This window comes from Melozone crissalis, unplaced genomic scaffold (assembly GCF_028551555.1).
Source record: "Melozone crissalis strain CALT ecotype California unplaced genomic scaffold, PUWL_Pcris_2 ptg000017l_1, whole genome shotgun sequence".
Taxonomy (NCBI): Eukaryota; Metazoa; Chordata; class Aves; order Passeriformes; family Passerellidae; genus Melozone; species Melozone crissalis.
The window spans coordinates 7,412,061-7,428,514 of record NW_026535795.1 but is presented as its reverse complement, the minus strand read 5'-3'; the positions used below and the strand labels follow the sequence as shown (position 1 = coordinate 7,428,514).

Sequence of the window (16,454 nt, the reverse complement as noted above, 5' to 3'; positions counted from 1 at the left end):
CCAAGCATCCCGTGCTAGGGCTCCTGCTGGTACTGGCTTTCTGTGGCAGTGAAGAAATCCTCCAGAACACTCTGTATGTATTCAAAAGTGGGGCGATCCTCGGGTTTGATCTTCCAGCACCTCATCATGATGTCATAGAGCTCCTCGGGGCAGTTATCTGTGCGGGGCATCCGGTAGCCACGCTCCAGAGCCCTGATCACCTCCACACTGGACATCCCTGGAAAACAGGGACAGGAGAACATCACCTGCTTTATCACTGCTGTCTTTGAAAGTCATAAAATCCCCAAACCCAAAACTTCTCTCCCTTTGGGCAATGTTTCCAGGAAGGGAAAACATTGGTTAGAGGGGCTGGGAAGGGGGAACTGCTGCTCCTGGTCAGGGAAACGTGGACAAAGGAGATGCTGGGTTATTGCAGGATGGAGTTTTGTGTCCCAGGACAGATGGGGTTTATAATCACTTTGTATAAATTAAAATCACTTTGTATAAATTCAAATGCTAAGTCTGTGATGAGCCATTGCTTCCAATGAAAAGTCAGTGTGAGGGCAGAACTGCTCCTCAGAACAGCCTGTTGTGCCACCCCAGATCCACTATGGCCCATTTGTGGTAGCATTTACAGAGTAATTCCCCATTGAAAAGAGGTACCAAAATGATTATTAGTATAAAATACAGGGTGGTCCCTAATGATAAGGATTTACAAGGTTTTCCCATGGAGCTGGAGAAGCTCAGGTCACATGCATGGGGCCCAGAAGGTGGAATGTCTTTTGGAATCAGATTAGAGGAGGCATTTCAGCTCCTTACCTGGGTAGGGGATGCGTCCATAGGTAATGATCTCAGTCAGGAGGACCCCAAAGGACCAGACATCTGATTTTATAGTGAAAGATCCATAGTTGATGGCTTCTGGTGCAGTCCATTTAATGGGAAACTTGGCACCTGGGCAAAGAGATCCAATGGGAATCATGAGCCCAACCTCAACTGCTGAGAAATGGGTGGTGAAATATGGGGAACAAGAAACAAACAGAAGAGGAACAAGTGAAGTGATGCAAATGAGAGGAGCTTCCCTCTGCCCATGTACCCAGCACATCCCTCCCAGGGTCAGGACACCATGGGGGCAAGGGAACCCCCCAAGCTGTCACCCCCAGCACCTTCCCGGGCTGTGTACTCGGTGTCCTCGATGACCCTGGCCAGCCCAAAGTCTGCAATCTTGCACACCAGCACTGCTGACACCAGGATGTTGGCGGCTCTCAGGTCTCTGTGGATGTAGTTCCTCTTCTCAATAAAAGCCATTCCTTCTGCAATCTGCCACAGGGGAACAGGGCAAATGCAAACGGGCTGCTTGAAATAACACACACCCCCTCAGCACCAGAGAAGCCAACTGCTTCTGGCCAGCACTCAGAAAAGGGTGAAAGGAGGCAAGAGATGGACGTCCCATCCCTGGAAGTGTTCAAGGTCAGGCTGGACAGGGCTTGGAGCAACCTGGTCTAGTGGAAAGTGTCCCTGCCCATAGCAAGGGGTTGGAATGAGATGAGCTTTAAGGTTCCTTCCAACCCAAACCATTCTGTGACTTTCCTGTCTGGAAGCTGCTCTCCAAGCAGGAAATCCCCTACAGAAGAAGTTGGGGTTTGGGTGAGCAGCCCAACATGACACCTGTGATCACCAGAGGCTGTGAGTGTTTGCAGGGCAAGGTGTAAGTGGGCTTCACCCACAGCCATGAGGATGTAGAGGAGGAACAAATAATTTCCTACTCAGGGAAGACATGAGACCAGTCTCCAAATCCACCCACAGTGGCTCACTAATTGCTGCAGCGAGGGTCAGCATTCCAGAGCTTCCTTAGACAGGGCACAAAAGCATAGGGGAAGATGCCTGAGCTCTTCCAGATTAGTTTCTGAAGAGTCACCTGTGCCTGGGGACAGGATGGCTGTGATGGCCCCTGACAATCCCCCCTCACCCCTGTGCCTTCTGAAGTCCCTGTACTCAGTGCTGTGTGTGCAGGTCTCAGCCTGATCAGGCAGAGGTGATCTGGTGTGTGCGCAACCAAACCCCAAAGCTGCCCTGTTATCCCATACCAGAGTCCAGAATGTGAAGGGGCAGGAGCAGCCAGAGGGGAGATCCCCCCTCCTTATCACACCCACACAAGCTGTGGGTGAGGTGCAGCTCCCACAGAGCTCTCCCCACTAAATACAGAAGTAGCCAGGCAAGAGCGGAAGGATCATTTCCATGACCACAGATGCATTTCTGCCCGCAGTGACTCAGCCCCAGCCCAGGGGCCAGGCTGCTGCCTGCCTGTGACAGCCCTTCAGCCTCTGCTCTCCCCAGAGCTGCTCCAGCAGCTCCTCAGAGCCATGGGCCGAGCTGGGGCTGGCAGGAGGCAGCTTGCTGAGAGCAGATGGTGCAGGAGAGCACAGCTGATGCACAGACCCCAGCACAGCCAGCTCCAGCAGCCAGTGACCTGGTCTCAGCCCACAGGGTTCCCATCCTGGATTTTCTATTGCTCAGGTGCCTCTGTGAAATATTTGAGCTCAGCATAAAGGGTCCCTGGGTTCACTCCTCACCCAGGGCCACTGCAGAAGCAGCAGGGGCTCAGTGGTTGTGTAAATGGTTGCACATGGAGTGAGGTGTTTGACATCCTGTTCTGCTGCACTCAAAGTCAGCTCCTGAAAATATCCCTGAAATAATTATCTGTGAGTCCTCCTGCCTCTCCAGCTGCCTTCCCCTGCTGTGACAGCCCTCTGTGACCCTATTGAACCACAGCCCTCCCATGGGCATTCCCCTGGGACAACACAGCCTGCTGTCCTCCCTCCAGGACACTGGGAACCGTGCCTGGCTCAGCCCCTCGGGTATTGGGAGCACACAGGATCGTGCTGCAGGATTCCTGTAAACCCACAGGGCTTCACACCACCGTGTGTGTGTGTGTGTGAAGGTGCTGTCCTGAAGCAGTGCTGGGGGTGAGGTGGGTGTGTGGCCATGCTGGGTTTGTGGAGCTTTGGCCAAGTATGCAGGTAAGGTTTGCAGGTAACTGTCACAGCAGCAGCAAATTAGAAATTATAGTTACCAGTATAAATAGTTATCAATTATAGAAATTGATAACATTGCCCTGAGCTTGCTTGGGCCACCAGCACCAGCACATTTGCAATTGTGAGCTGTGGAATTAAGCCCCATCCTCATCCCCACTTTCTCCACAAAGCAGAGTCGCCCATGGGCTGTGAGGGCTACAGGAACCATGGCAAACACAGAAGTCAGCAGCCAATCCTCTCCAGGATGTGTGCAGCTCTGCTGTGCACTGCTCAGGTGCAGGTGGGCTAGCTGAGTGCTGCAGATATTGGTGTGGTGAGGGGGAAGCTGCCACTTCTCCTTTCCCACAGCCCTGCTCCTGTGAGGTCAGCGGGATGGGGATGGTGAGCAGGCAGTGGCTGCCCACAGGAAACCTCACAGCATCCCCAGCATTGCTCACAGCAGCTCCTGGCTGGCCCTGCACAAGCTCCAGGTGAGCTCCCAGGCTCCTCACTCACCCTTTTTCAGGGGAGCAAGGGGCACTCAGAGCTAGGGAAGGTCTCCTCCTTCCTCACCTGGGCAGAGAAGTCGATCAGCTTCGGCAGCGGCAGCTTGTTCCCCTCATCGCTCTTCAGGAAATCCAGCAAGCTCCCTGCAGGCAGGGAAAGGTGCCAGGGCTGTTGGTTTAGCTGGAGCCTGCACCCACCCTTAGGGTGGCACAGGGTCCCAAGGAGACAAGCAGGACAAGGAGACTCTGGAAACACACTTGATCCCCATCCCACTCCCGTGGAGAGGCCGAGGGGAGAGCAGCAGTGCAGGCTCCCTCTGCCTTGCAGAGTGCTTGTTCTCATCTGTCCCCTCTTAGGTGTCCCTCCTCTCCCAGTGCTGTCACCACATCCCCTCTCCCAGCACCCTGCCCCAGAGCTGTGGCAGGAGCAGAAACTGCTCCCAAAGCCCTGGGAGTGGTGCAGAGCCCACAGCCGAGCCTGGGGATGTGGAAGGGATTGATCCTGCACCATCCCAGGAACCCGAGTGCCCACAGACATCCCTCAGGATGCAGACTGCACCTTTCTCCATGAATTCGGTGATGATGAAGATGGGCTCCTCCCTGGTGACCACTGCGTGCAGCTTCACCAGCTTGTCGTGCTGCAGAGTCTTCATCAGGTTTGCCTCCTCCAGGAAAGCTTCCACAGACATGCTGCCCGGCTTCATGGTCTTCACTGCCACCTTGGTGTGCTTGTTGTAGGTGGCTGGGGGTGGCACAACAGAGCATTCCCACACTGCCCTGGGAGCCCTGCGCTTTGGAGCCACAGTCCCAGCCCTGCTGAGCTGCTGTGGGAAGGCTGGAGGCCACACACAGCCCAGGGCTGTCCCCACATGCCCAGTCCCAACCAGGCCCTGCACCAAGGCAGGGTCACCTCCATGTCTCTCTGCTTCTCTCCCTCCCTGCCTCTTCCACTCCACCATCCCTCTACCTTCTCACACATCCCCCACCCTTCCTCCTTTACCACCACCTTCATCATCCTCCCAGCCACCTCCCCCTGACTCTCACCCATCCACACTTCTCCGAACTGCCCAGCTCCCAGCTTCCTCTCCAGGCTCAGGGACTCCCGAGGGATCTCCCAGGCGTCTTTCTCCCAGGGCTTCTGTGGTTTGGGCACTCGGCACGGGTGGGTGAGCCTCTGGCACAGCCCATCGCTCTGACCTGGGGGAGCATCCAGGGCCATCAGCCAGCCTGTCCCACTGCCACACTGTCCTTCAAGGGGAGCTCTGGCCACCGTGGGTGTGCAGGGACACCAGCACCACAGCTGTGACAGCCAGCAGCAGCCACGGCAATGGGGGAAGGCATGGAACAGACTGCATGATGGCAATAGGGGAAGGTCTGGAAGTCACTGCATGATGGCAATAGGGGAAGGTCTGGAAGTCACTGCTTGATGGCAATAGGGGAGGGTCTGGAAGTCACTGCCTGTTGCAGTCAGAGCCCAGGGGTGATGGGCAGGAGCCCCTCAGCCTCTGCACATCCCCAGCTGCTTGGCTCAGGGACAAAGCCCGGTTTGGGAAGGGGAGCCGGGCACCCCAGGGCTCACCCTTGTAGTGCTGCACCAGCTCCTGCAGCGTGTTGAAGTTGTTCCGAGGGGAGATGTAGAAGCCGCCGCTGTCCAGGGTCCGGATCTTGTAATGCTTCACTGCCCCGCCCCGCAGCTCGTCCGCGTCCCGCACCGAGAGCGAGTAGGAGCCTGCGGGAGGGGACAGCTGGCACCTCCCCGGGAGAATCCCACGAACATTCCTGCTGCTGCTCCCGGCCATCCCGGCTGCACAGAGCATCGCCAGCAGAGCCAGCAGCGCCCACCCCACTGTGCTGCCACCATCCCTTCAGCAGCACCCGTGCCACTGTGCTGCCACCATCCCTTCAGCCCCAGGCCAGCACCCAAACACCCAAAGCAGCCCCAAAGGGACACATCCCCCATCCCTGCAGTGGGATTTGGACATGTGCCAGCACCACAGGCCATTGCAGGGGCACCTCCAGGCAGAGCATGGGTCCCCCAGTCCCTCCCTGCAGCACAGCACATCCCCAGGGCTGGGGAGGGAGCTCGTCTTCCAGGAAAAGGGGAATGAGGGCAGCCCTTGGGGCAGCTGTTCCCCAGCACTGTGCCATGGACACCCCTCACACCTTTTGTTGTCTCGCTGTCCCTGATCATGAAGGAGCCAATCATGTTCCCAGGGCCAAGGAGCTGCCGCTCAGCATCCTTCCTGCTGACATCCTTGAAAAACCACCTGCAGCAGAGCCAAGGGAAGCCAGGAATGCTGGATTGCGGCAGGACAGGAGGCAGGAGCAGGGACAGTGGCAGTGGGAAGGGGTGGGACAGCATGGGGACAGGATCTGGCACACAGGGATGGACTCACTCCTCTGTCTCCAGCGAGTTGTCTTGGGCAACGTAGTTGCTGGGGATGAAGCCTTCACGTCCTGTCGCCAGCGACCGTGCTCGCCACCATTCCCCTGACCTGTGGCAGAAGTGACATTGGATTGGCTCCTGGCACATGGAGCTGGGCACCAGCAGCTCCTCCAGGGCAAATTCCAGAAGAAAATCCCATCAGGGCCACAGAAGCCATCAGGAGATCCTGAACAGGGGTCTCCAGCAGCACTTACTTCTCCAGGACCTTCATGCGCTCGCCCTGCTGGAAGCTGAGGTCCCCAGCGTTCATGGCCTCGTAGTCGTAGAGTGCCAGCACCACGCTGTCCCCCGGGCCTGCAGCAAGGGAGCTCCCTGGGCACCCTCCCCGTGCTGGGATGGGGTGCCAGCCACTCCTGCCATGAACTCTGGCCAGGACATTGGCCAGGACCCCCACAGCCCCAGCACCTCCATTGTGTCACATCTGGCCCCTCACGGGAGCCCAGAGCTCCCATCCCTCCAGGATGTGCTCACGCCCAGGTCAGAGAGGATCTGGCCATGCTGCCCCCACACACTCCCACCCCCTGCACCCCCTTGCAGCCCCCTTGTACCTACCATCCTCGGGCAGGGGCACAGCCATGCTGGGGACATTGGTGTTCTGGAAAGTGCAACAAAACCACAGAGTGACATCACAGGGGGCAGAGACCAATTTCCCATGGGGGGTCGTGGCCCCAACAGCAATGGCAGGAGCAGGAGGGCACCCAAGGGGCAGCACCAGCACCACTTGACACAGCCCACCCAGCACCAGCATCTCCACCCCCTCCCAACACCTTCCTTTTCTCTCCCTTTCTCCATAATTCCTGGATTCCCATCAGGTCCACTCTGTGCTTTGTCTCAGTGTGGCCTGGGCTCCCACCCATAGCCCAGTCCCTGTCCTGGAGCACAGGCACTGCCAGTGCCCTCAGCTGTCTCACTCTCAGTGCTGGTGGCACTGCTGAGGAGAGGGCCTGAACCCCCTGTGACAGCTCAGCCCCGAAATCTCTCATCACTCACCCTCTTGTTGGTGGCCGTGGGGTCTCTCACATAGTGGCCCTGCTGGATGGTGGGGCCAGGATCAGGATCAGGGTCAGTTTTTGTTATCTTCTCTTGGCCACCAGCTTCCTTTGACCTCACACAACCCATGCTGCAGCCAAGGAAGGGGAAGTGAGGCCATTGCAACAGAGGTGAAAGCCCCGCTCCAGCCCCAGTCCAGCCCATTCCCATCAGCTCCCACAGCACAGGGCCCCAGTGCTCTGCTGTGACAGGGAAACTCTGCTCCTCCCACAGCTGCAGGGCACTGGGGTGCCCTGTGACACTCCAGAGGAAAAGGGAACTCCTGGAGATGCCATTGGAGGTGAAGTTTGGGGAGACAAGAGCAGCAGCCATGGAGCAGCTTCCCTGCCCTTGGGGGATGCAGGACAGGGTGCAGGCACGGGGCACCACGGCAGCAGTCACACTCAGCATCTCCTGCACAGAGGAGCCCTGATCATGGTGAGCCCTGCTGCAGCTTGGGGGTCCCCACACAGCACCCCCATCACCATAGGTGACTCCACACTGTGCTTCCCTGATCTCTGCTGGGTAGGAGCTGCCCCAAACTGCCAGTCCAGGGCAAAGGCAAATGCTCAACCTTCTCCAGTACCCCAAGAAATTCAGTGGGAAAAAAAAGCTGCAAGAGGCAGCAAGAGTGGTAAACCCCTTGCAAATGTACTTCCCTTGGCCAGGGAGACCTGGGTGCAGAGAAAGCAGAAGGTGCTGGTGGTGATAGTGAAGGAGGAAGCTCAGGGCTGAACCCTCGATGTGCACAGCACAGCTCTTGAGGAACATCAGCCCATGGTCATTCCTTGCCTTTCCCTGGGTCAGCCCTGCTCCAGAGGGCAGAGCAGAGCAGCAGTGGCAGCCAGGACAGCTCATCTCCCTCACTGGGCACAGGCTGGGGACTGTGCCAGATCCATCCCGGCAAACCCAAGGTGCCCAGTGAAACTCAGACATGGCTCACACCATCACCATCACCATGCAGGTATTTGCTGTTCCCGTCCCACTCCATCCAGCCCTACAGAGCACAAACACCCCGCACAGTCCAAGGGTCATTTCCCTGGCTCCTGTGGCATAGCTGGCATTCCTGATGTGTCCCACCCTGGAGAGCCAGGTCCCAGGGCTCATGCGGTGTCCCCAGCCAGGAGAACCAGGTTGGATGAGGGTGTCCCTCGTTCCCGGAGCAAGGCTGCCCGCAGCCCCCTGCCCTTGCCCGTGCCTTCGGTCCCCGACAGCGCCTGCAAAGCCACGGGCAGGGACCCCCTCGTGGGGGCTGCACTGTGACCAGCCGGGGCTGCACCGGGACCCCTGAGATTCCCGGCCATCGCCTCATCCCGGTCACCCAGGGTCCGCCGCTCTGACCGGGACCGGCCCGGCGCGGGGTCGGCCCCACCGGGCTGCGCGGGACCGGTCGCGGGGCTCCCTCGCCGCCCTCGGGGCTCCGCGCACAGTTCGGATCCCGGGGCTCTCACCTTCGCTGCCGTCCTGGGGCACGTCCCCGCCGCCGGTCCCGCTCCCAGTCCCCGTCCCGGAGCCCGGGCTGCCGCCGCCGCTCCGCTCTGCCCCGCTGCTCTCCCGCCGCCTGCCCGGTACGGCCACGCCCCTCCCGGTACCGCCACGCCCCTCCCGGTACGGCCACGCCCCCGACTCCGACGGGGCGGGTGCGGCCGGTGCCTCCCGGGCCGGGCTGTGAGCGGGGATCACCATGCCACGAACAGCACCCTTAGGGACATCACAGCCCTGCGTGATCCCGCTGCCCTCAGGGACCCCCGACCGATGCCAGAGCCCGCGTGTCCGTCTGCCGTCCCCGGGACACCGGACGGGTTTGGGTCCCGCACCCCAGGAGGTTTCCCCGCCTGGTGCAGGGCCATGAACGGCGGGGGCACGGGGGGAGCACAGGACACGGCCTCAGCCTGGGTCTGTCCCAGGAAGGAGGAAAGAAAGCCCTGAGCATCCGTGGTGGGGTGCAGGACATGAGGGAGTGCAGGACACACAAGGGTGCCTGGGACTGGCTTTGTGAGGCACAGCTCAGAGAGGTCCGGGTATCCCTGGCTTTGTAGTGTCCCTGCTGGCCCCGGTATTCCCCTGCCGAAGCTCCCCTCGGTGCCCTACCCAGCCCCGCAGTGCTCCAGCCTTTCTTCTGGATTGCCCGGACAGCCCCTGAATTCGGGATGGAGGCAGCATCGGCAAGGGCATCCACGGCTCTGTGTGACCCTGGCCAGGGGCTGCTCGCGTTTGGAGGAAGCAGCCAGGGTGGGAGAGCGCCACACCTCATGAGGGTTTGCATATGTAAATATTTTTTGTAGAAAAAATAAGTCGCTCCGGTAGCCCCAGCGCCTCCTGCCCGCACACCACCCTGGGGCTGCAGCGCTGTCCCGCTGTCCCCACCAAGGGACATTGGGCCAGGGAATGTTGGCTCGGGGCCATCAGCCAAGGGCCAGCAACCGTGGGTTGTTGGGGTGCAGTGACCAGGGAGAATCGGCTCGGGGACGGCGGCCAGGGAACATCAGCTGAGGTCCATGGGGCGGCGGGAGCACGGCCCGGTCCCCCGGCGGCGGAGGGGCTGCAGGGCGGGACCGTAGGAAGCCGGGCCCGGGCAGGAACTTCCTTTTGTGAAACACCCGCAGCCCGCAGCCGGACCAGTGTCGCACAAGCGTCGCAGGCAGCAGCGGGCCAGCTGCGGCCACCAGCCCTTTCCTCTCCCAGCACATTCATGCTGACCCCCTCCATTGCTCTGAGCATCCCCTGGAGCTAGCCAGGAACAGCCGGCAGCACCCTGACACTGGTGGTGACCTCCAGGTGACACTGGAGTGAGTGGGCAGGTGCCCAGCCCAGCCCAGCAGCCCCCTGCCCCAGCTCACCCGACACCACAGCAACCCCTGCACTCTGGCAGGGCCTTTCCCGGGGGAAGAACCTGCTCTGTTCCAGCCCCAGCATTTAATTGAAATCTGCAGAAATTACAGCACATGTGTCTCCCCCACAGCTGCCCTGTGATTCCAACAGTCTCAACAAGAGCTGACAGGGCAGTGCAGAGACCTGTCCCCTCCCACGGTGACAAATTCACCCTCCCTGGTTCAGGGGCAGAGCTGGGCACCTGCTGAGGCCGCTCCTGGAGGTGCAGCACCGCATCAGCCAGCAGAGAGAGCACAGCTGGTTCTTGGCACTGGCTCACAGGTAGTTGTCCTCTTCCTCCTCCTCCTCCTCATCCCGTGCCAGGGCCTCAATGTCGTGAGTGATGTCGGTGATGATGCGGTTGAAGGACTCGCTCTCGGAGCGCAGGGACCAGCTGTCGTAGCTGCGCACGGCCGAGGCCGACGTGTTGCTCATGCTGCGCTTGATGCGGCCGAAGCTGTCGGTGAGGATCCCGCCCTCCCGGATCCCGATGCTCTCCAGGAAGGTCTCAAAGTACCCGATGTCTTGGTCAGGGATGAAGGGCCTCATTCCTGTCAGAAGCACTGTAAGCCTTGGAGGCTGCTCAGCCCTACTGGTTTGTCCCATCCCGCCCCAGTAAGTAGCAGGGTCCTGACATCCCCTGAAGCGCCAGCCCTGTGTCCCCAGGGGATGCACAGACATCACCAGGGTGACACAGGGTGGCTGCAGACACTCACCCAGGAGGAGGAACTTCCTGCGGTCCCCGTAGAGGCGCAGGAGCTCCGTGCAGTATTCCTGCACCGGCGTGCCCAGCCGGTACTCACGGAGCAGGATGGCAAACTGCTGGATCTCCTGTGGTGACAGCTTGTTGCGCAGCTGGGGTGACACAGGGACGGGTTTGGCTTGGGGACATCAGCAGCACACAGCCCCCAGCCCCCCACCCTGTGTCCCACTGCTGCTCTCTGGCACAGGGAGCTCACACCAGCCTCCTCCCCTGCCCCAGCTGCTGGCACTGCTGGCCTGCTGCTTGTCCCTGTGCCCATCCTTGTGCCCTCACCGTCACCATGTAGTCCTGCAGCTGCTCCAGCCCTGCGCCGCTCTGGTCACTGCCACTGCAGGCGGTGGCCAGGCTGTGGTGGGAGCGGTGGAAGGAGGGCGAGGAGGTGCCGCTGTAATACGCCTCAAAGGTCTCGTGGGAGCCATTGCTGGGGAGAACACGGGTCAGTGTGTCCCTGTACACCCAGTGTGCCCAGCTGCTCCCCGCCCACTGCACAGCACCGACCATCACATGGGGCTGGGGCATCATTGCAGTGGGACTGGCACCCAACCAAGGGCAGGGGTACCCACCCAGGGGCACCCTGGGGGAGTCAGACTCACAAGGAGCTGCAGCAGCTGTAGTCAGCATCGTAGCCATATGTCCCATCTGTGCGGCAGCTCTCGCCTGGGGAGCGAGAGCAGAGACCTCATAGCAGAGACAAACCCCCCATCATGTGTCCATGTACCCCCACCCGTGTGCCCCATGACACTCCCCTTAATGTTCCCACTCCTGTCTGCATCCACTCACTCCTGCTGGAGAGCCAGGGCCGTGTGGGTGTGGAGGTGTAGTGGTACCCGGCTCTGTCCACGCACTCGATGCTCTGGTCGCCGTAGATGATCTGGAACACCTGGCAGATGAGGGCACAGGACTCCTCCCCAGCATCCTGCAGGGGAAGGGCGGCGGGCAGTGAGCGCCGCTGGGTGGGCGAGACCCGGTGGGCGGCACACGCCGGGCCCGCTCACCCTGTTGGGCACGGCGAGGATGATGAGGTTGGAGTAAGCGTCCGGGCAGGGCTCCTGGGGGTCCAGGGGGTTGCTGCCGGCGTGCCGCCGCTCCCAGCTGCCGAAGCCGGTGCCGCGCTCCCAGCTGCCGCCGGCGGTGCCGGCCCGCCGCCGCTCCCAGCTGCCGCCGCACTGCTGCCGCCGCTCCCAGCTGCCCGAGGGCCGCCCGCGCTGCCGCCGCTCCCAGCTGCCGCCCCGCCGCCGCTCCAGGCTGCCGCCCTGCCGGGCCTCCTGCCCGCCCCGCGCCGCCCGCCAGTCCAGGCTGCAGATGGTGTGCCGCCGCTCCATCGCGCCCCCGAGCCGCCCCTCCGGCCACGAGCCCCCCGCTCGCTTCTCTGCGGGAAACGCCTCGGGCAAACCGGCCGGGGCCGCCTCGGGGTGCGCCCCGGCGGGGACCGGGTCCACTCCCAGGCCTGGGGAGCGGGGACAGACAGGGCGTCAGGGCGGAGGACTGCGCTGCCCACCCTGCCGGGTCCCCAGCCCCTGCCCCGGCCTCCCTGTCCCACCTGCCCAGGGGGATGCGGAGGGATGGGGATGTGGGAACCTCAGTGGGCTGGGGACACCCCTCCGGTGCTCGGTATGTAGGAGAGGATGGGACACACCAAGGCAGGGACACAGGGCGGGATTTTGCCGCCCTGATAGACTCTGACACCCATCTCCAGCCCCTCACAGCCCCTCGGGGCTCGGCTGGCGGCCCCCGGCCGGACCCCCGCACCGGTTTTGAGGATGAGGAGGTGCAGGGCATCGTCGCGCAGGTAGGAGGCGGCTGCGATCTCGTGTGTGGGGATTCGCAGGATGAGCTCCTCGTTGTCGCGCCAGGTGAGCAGCAGGCAGCGCGCCGAGAGGCTGAGGATGCTGTCCTGCTCCGGCGTGGTCTGCAGCGGCAGCTCCTTCAGCTGCTGCACGGACAGAGCGCGGGGGCTGCGTGGGGCACCCGGCAGGGTGGGGTACCCCGTGCCCACCCTCTGGGGAGTGGGGACCCCTCTTACCCTGGCCGTGTCCAGCAGCTGCAGCACCTCATCCCGGCTGGAGGGGTTCAGGGACGATGTCACCCATGTCAGATGGCCTAAAAACTGGGGGGGGGGGGGAAGCCCAGGGCAGCTTGGGGAGGCTGGGGCATGGCCCCAAGGTCAGGACACATCTTCCTGGGGTTCGGGGAGACCCTGCACTTAGGGGTTCCTCCCCGCACCGCCAGCGCACCCTCCTCCTCCCTGGGTGTTTGCCTGGGCAGGGAGGGGACCCAGACCCTTCTGGCCACTCTGTGTGTGGATCTCAGCACCGTGTGGTGGCCTCATAACCCCACCTCAAGCAAGCAGTGACCCCGGGCACTTTCGGGCATCCCTTTACCTTCACCTCCTTCTCCACGTAGTCGTGCAGCAGGATCTGGGGGTCGATCAGGTAGTCGGGGGGGTAGAGGGGCACGGAGTGCAGCGGGCGCCGGTAGACGCTGCTGCGGAGCGCTGCCCTCCGCGCCGCCTTGGGGAAAACCAGCCGCTTGATGGGCGACACGAAACCCTGGCAGGGGAACGGGCACGGGGACGGCTCAGCACCGGGCACCCAACCCTGGCCCCCACACACGGGGTCCGTGGCACCCAGCACCCGGGGGGATGGGGGGGGTAACAGCTGAGCACCTCTCTGCTGGCCCTTCGCTCTGTTTGGGTGGCTCCATTCTCCCCGCCGTGCTGTGGGAGGGGTGCGGGGCCTCTCAAACCTGGGCATGGCACTCTCTCCCCCCTCCTGGCCGCCCCCTGGACCCCAGCCCCAGCCCCACGCACCTTCTTCCCCTTCTTGGCCTCGCTGTCCATGGCAGGACGCGGTGCTGCGGCCGCCCCTCTGCCCCGCTCGGCGCCGCGGCGCTTTCCTGTGTCGGAAACTCCACCAGGATCGCTGGGATGTGAGTTCCTGCCTCTCCTGGGGGGTGCTGGGACTGGGCTGGGCCGGGCTGGGCTGGGCTGGCACTGAGACTGGGACTGGGACTGGGACTGGGCTGGCACTGGGACTGGGACAGGACTGGCACTGGGATAGGGGCTGAGCTGTTCCTTGGGCAGAAGCAGGAGCTGAAGCTGGCTGAGATGGGACTGGAGCAGGGACTTGGACTAGTGCTGGTGCTGGGACTGGGGTTGACATTTATACCAAGACTGGGCCTGGGATTTGGCAGACTGGGGTTGCAGTGGGCTGAGATGGGACTGGAGCAGGTGCTGGGACCAAAGCAGGTGCTGATGGTGCCTGTGGGACTCTACTGCCATGGAGCAGCCCCTGCCCCTCACTGTGGGGCTCTTTCCTGGGGCTGGTTCTGCTTCCCTATGACCCCACATCAGCCTCGTCCTCATGGGGCAGCCCTGGGGGCTCCCAGCCCTCGCTGCCCACATCCTGTCCTGCTTACATGGGGCCCTGGCACTTGGAATGGCCCTGGCACTGGGAACAGCCCTGGCACTGGGAACAGCCCTGGCAGGAGCCCACACAGCTGCCTCCAGCACCCCGTCCCCACAGCTGCCCGTGGGGTCTGAACCCACCGTGATTCTGGGGTTTGCCGGGGGTCGGGGCCTCCGGCAGGGGCAGGAGGAGGCTGAGGCTGGCCCGGCAGTGCCGTGTCCGCCAGTTTCCTCCCCGAGGTGCTGCATCCTGCCTGTGCACCCCTTCCCTGCCGGCCACCGCGCCAGGGCCACCACACCAGGCAGGCAGCGCTGCCTCAGCCATCCTGCTCTGCTAATGATGCCCCCGAGCAGTCCGGGACAGAGAGGAACCATCCTGCCCTGCTTTGGAGCCCCAGCTGCGAGCTGGAGGTGCCGACAAGGACAGGATCCCACAGGCAGGGCTTATTGAAATGAATTTAATATCTCATGTTGCAGCAAAATTAAAAATATACAAAAAGTTTGTGGTATACAAAAAAGTCTCGGGACGGACCCCGGCCTCCCGCTCGCCCCCGCCCGCGCCGAGGGTCCCAGAGAAGAAGGTGGCACACAGAGTATTTACAGTACGTGACAGCAGCCGCCGGGTCCCAGCGCCAGGGGGTGCAGGGATGCGGCTGAGACCCCGCGGCAGCCCCTGCCAGAACGAGCTTCTCTCACTCCCTGAAGCTGGAGCAGCCCTGCTGCCACCCCTGGGTGACACTCCCAGGGGCCAGAACCCCGCCATCCCCAGTGGGAGCTCGAGCACCCCTGGAGCTGTGCCCATCCTGGCCCCGGTCGTGTCCCCTGTCACCCCGGCAGGCAGGGGGGGACAGGGCGCTGGGTTTGGCTGCTGCTGGGGCACAGGCAGGGAGGGGACAGGGGGGTGGCCTGGGGCAGGAGTGAGACTGAGGGGTCCCCCCGAACCCCACACGTGGCCAGAATCCTCTGCCCAGAGCAGCCCAGGGCTGAGGGTACCGTGGCTTGAGTGCATAGAAAAGTGTCCCTCCGACCCACCAGCGTGGCCCTGGGGTCCCCACACGAACCCCAACGTGAAGGACATGCCCAAATTGCGTCTCTGCCCTGGGGTGGGCACGGGCAGGGGGAGTCCAGAGGAGCCGCCCGATGCTGGCACACAGTCCCCACATGGCCCCTCCCCAAATCCGCTGTGAGCCGGACCCAGGGAGGAGCTGCCACCGTCTGGGCACCGCTCAGGGGCTGCGGTGACACTGCTTGGTGCTTGCAGTGAGCCCCCGGAGCAGCCTGGCACCCCTGGCTGCTGCCCCCACCTTCCCTGAGGAAAACAGACCCAGCCCCAGAGCTGCCCCAGCCGGGGCTGCCTCTGCCCAACCAGCACCAGCACACACCCCCGGGGCAGCTCCAGTACAACCAGCACACACCCCCGGGGGCTGCTGTGACGGTGGCAGTGAAGGAGCGGTGCAGGTGACAGGGGCCCAGCCCACTGCCCAGCCCCAGCCATGCTCTGCATCCTCCTCCTAAAGGGTTTCCAAGGCTTCCAGTTAGCACCAGTGAACCCAGCGATGGCCGGCCCAGCCTGCTGTCACCCCAGCTACCAAGAAATGGGAAACAAAAGCAACGTGATGCCACCCCACTGCCCCCACACCCCTGCCAGCCCGGCCGTGTCACAGGGCTGGGCACCCACGCTGTCCCTCAAGGACCCCACATCCCCACAGCTCCCAGGTGCAGCTCTCCCATCCCACACCTCCCATCCTCCAGTGCCTCACACGGTGCCCCATGGCACAGAGGGGCCCTCAGTGCTGCCCACACTCCCCTGCCCAGGCAGGGCTTGGCACTGTGGCTCGGGGCAGACAGGGGCCAGAACCCTTTGGAGCCATGGCAGGGGCACAGGGGATGCAGGGAAGGCACAGGGGCCGTGGGTGTGGGGGCAAGGGGGGCAGCACAAGGCTGGGGGGTCCAACAGCTCCCCTGCCCTGCAAACCCCTGCCAGCCCCTGCACACACACACACACACACACACACACACACACACACACACACACAGAGCCCCCCAGGACAGTCCCAGCTGGGGGGCACAGGGTACATTCAGCACAGCCCCTCGGTGGGAGCCGGTGGATCTGGGCAGGACCAGGGACACATTCAAACCCAGAGCCCGAGCAGCCCCACTCCTCTGGGGAGGCAGGAGCAGCCAGGACAGGCGGGGCAGGGGCTGGGGACAGGCAGGGGGGACACAGGGTGAGGTCAGGGGACGGAGGGAGGGTCCCAGCTCAGCTTGATACTGCAGAGCTGGACGGGGGTGATGCTGATGAAGGAGTGAATGGAAATGCTCCCGGCTGGGAAAGGATGCCAGCCCAGGAGGGGAGAACGGCTGGGGGTGAATCCCACTTTGGGGAATCCGGGGAACGCCGGCGGCCCCGCACAAACCCCGCAGTGGTGCCAGCCAGGCCCTG

The 16,454-nt window shown here is 62.6% G+C and overlaps 2 protein-coding genes across 2 annotated transcripts; both read right to left on the bottom strand.

Moving 5' to 3' along the window:
* Nucleotides 1-14: 14 nt before the first annotated feature.
* Nucleotides 15-7,061, bottom strand: HCK (HCK proto-oncogene, Src family tyrosine kinase). Its single transcript, XM_054274462.1, has 12 exons — nucleotides 6,933-7,061; nucleotides 6,495-6,537; nucleotides 6,137-6,236; nucleotides 5,893-5,991; nucleotides 5,660-5,763; nucleotides 5,076-5,225; nucleotides 4,541-4,693; nucleotides 4,056-4,238; nucleotides 3,564-3,640; nucleotides 1,143-1,296; nucleotides 799-930; nucleotides 15-217 (listed from the first exon to the last, which is right to left on the bottom strand). The coding sequence occupies exons 1-12, from the start codon at nucleotides 7,059-7,061 to the stop codon at nucleotides 15-17; spliced, it is 1,527 nt and encodes a 508-aa protein (XP_054130437.1).
* A 3,057-nt stretch (nucleotides 7,062-10,118) lies between these two features.
* On the bottom strand, nucleotides 10,119-13,494 carry CCM2L (CCM2 like scaffold protein). Its single transcript, XM_054274675.1, has 10 exons — nucleotides 13,415-13,494; nucleotides 12,987-13,154; nucleotides 12,629-12,712; nucleotides 12,355-12,538; nucleotides 11,601-12,052; nucleotides 11,386-11,521; nucleotides 11,199-11,262; nucleotides 10,879-11,026; nucleotides 10,559-10,697; nucleotides 10,119-10,393 (listed from the first exon to the last, which is right to left on the bottom strand). The coding sequence occupies exons 1-10, from the start codon at nucleotides 13,442-13,444 to the stop codon at nucleotides 10,119-10,121; spliced, it is 1,680 nt and encodes a 559-aa protein (XP_054130650.1). The 5' UTR covers nucleotides 13,445-13,494.
* Nucleotides 13,495-16,454: the final 2,960 nt, after the last annotated feature.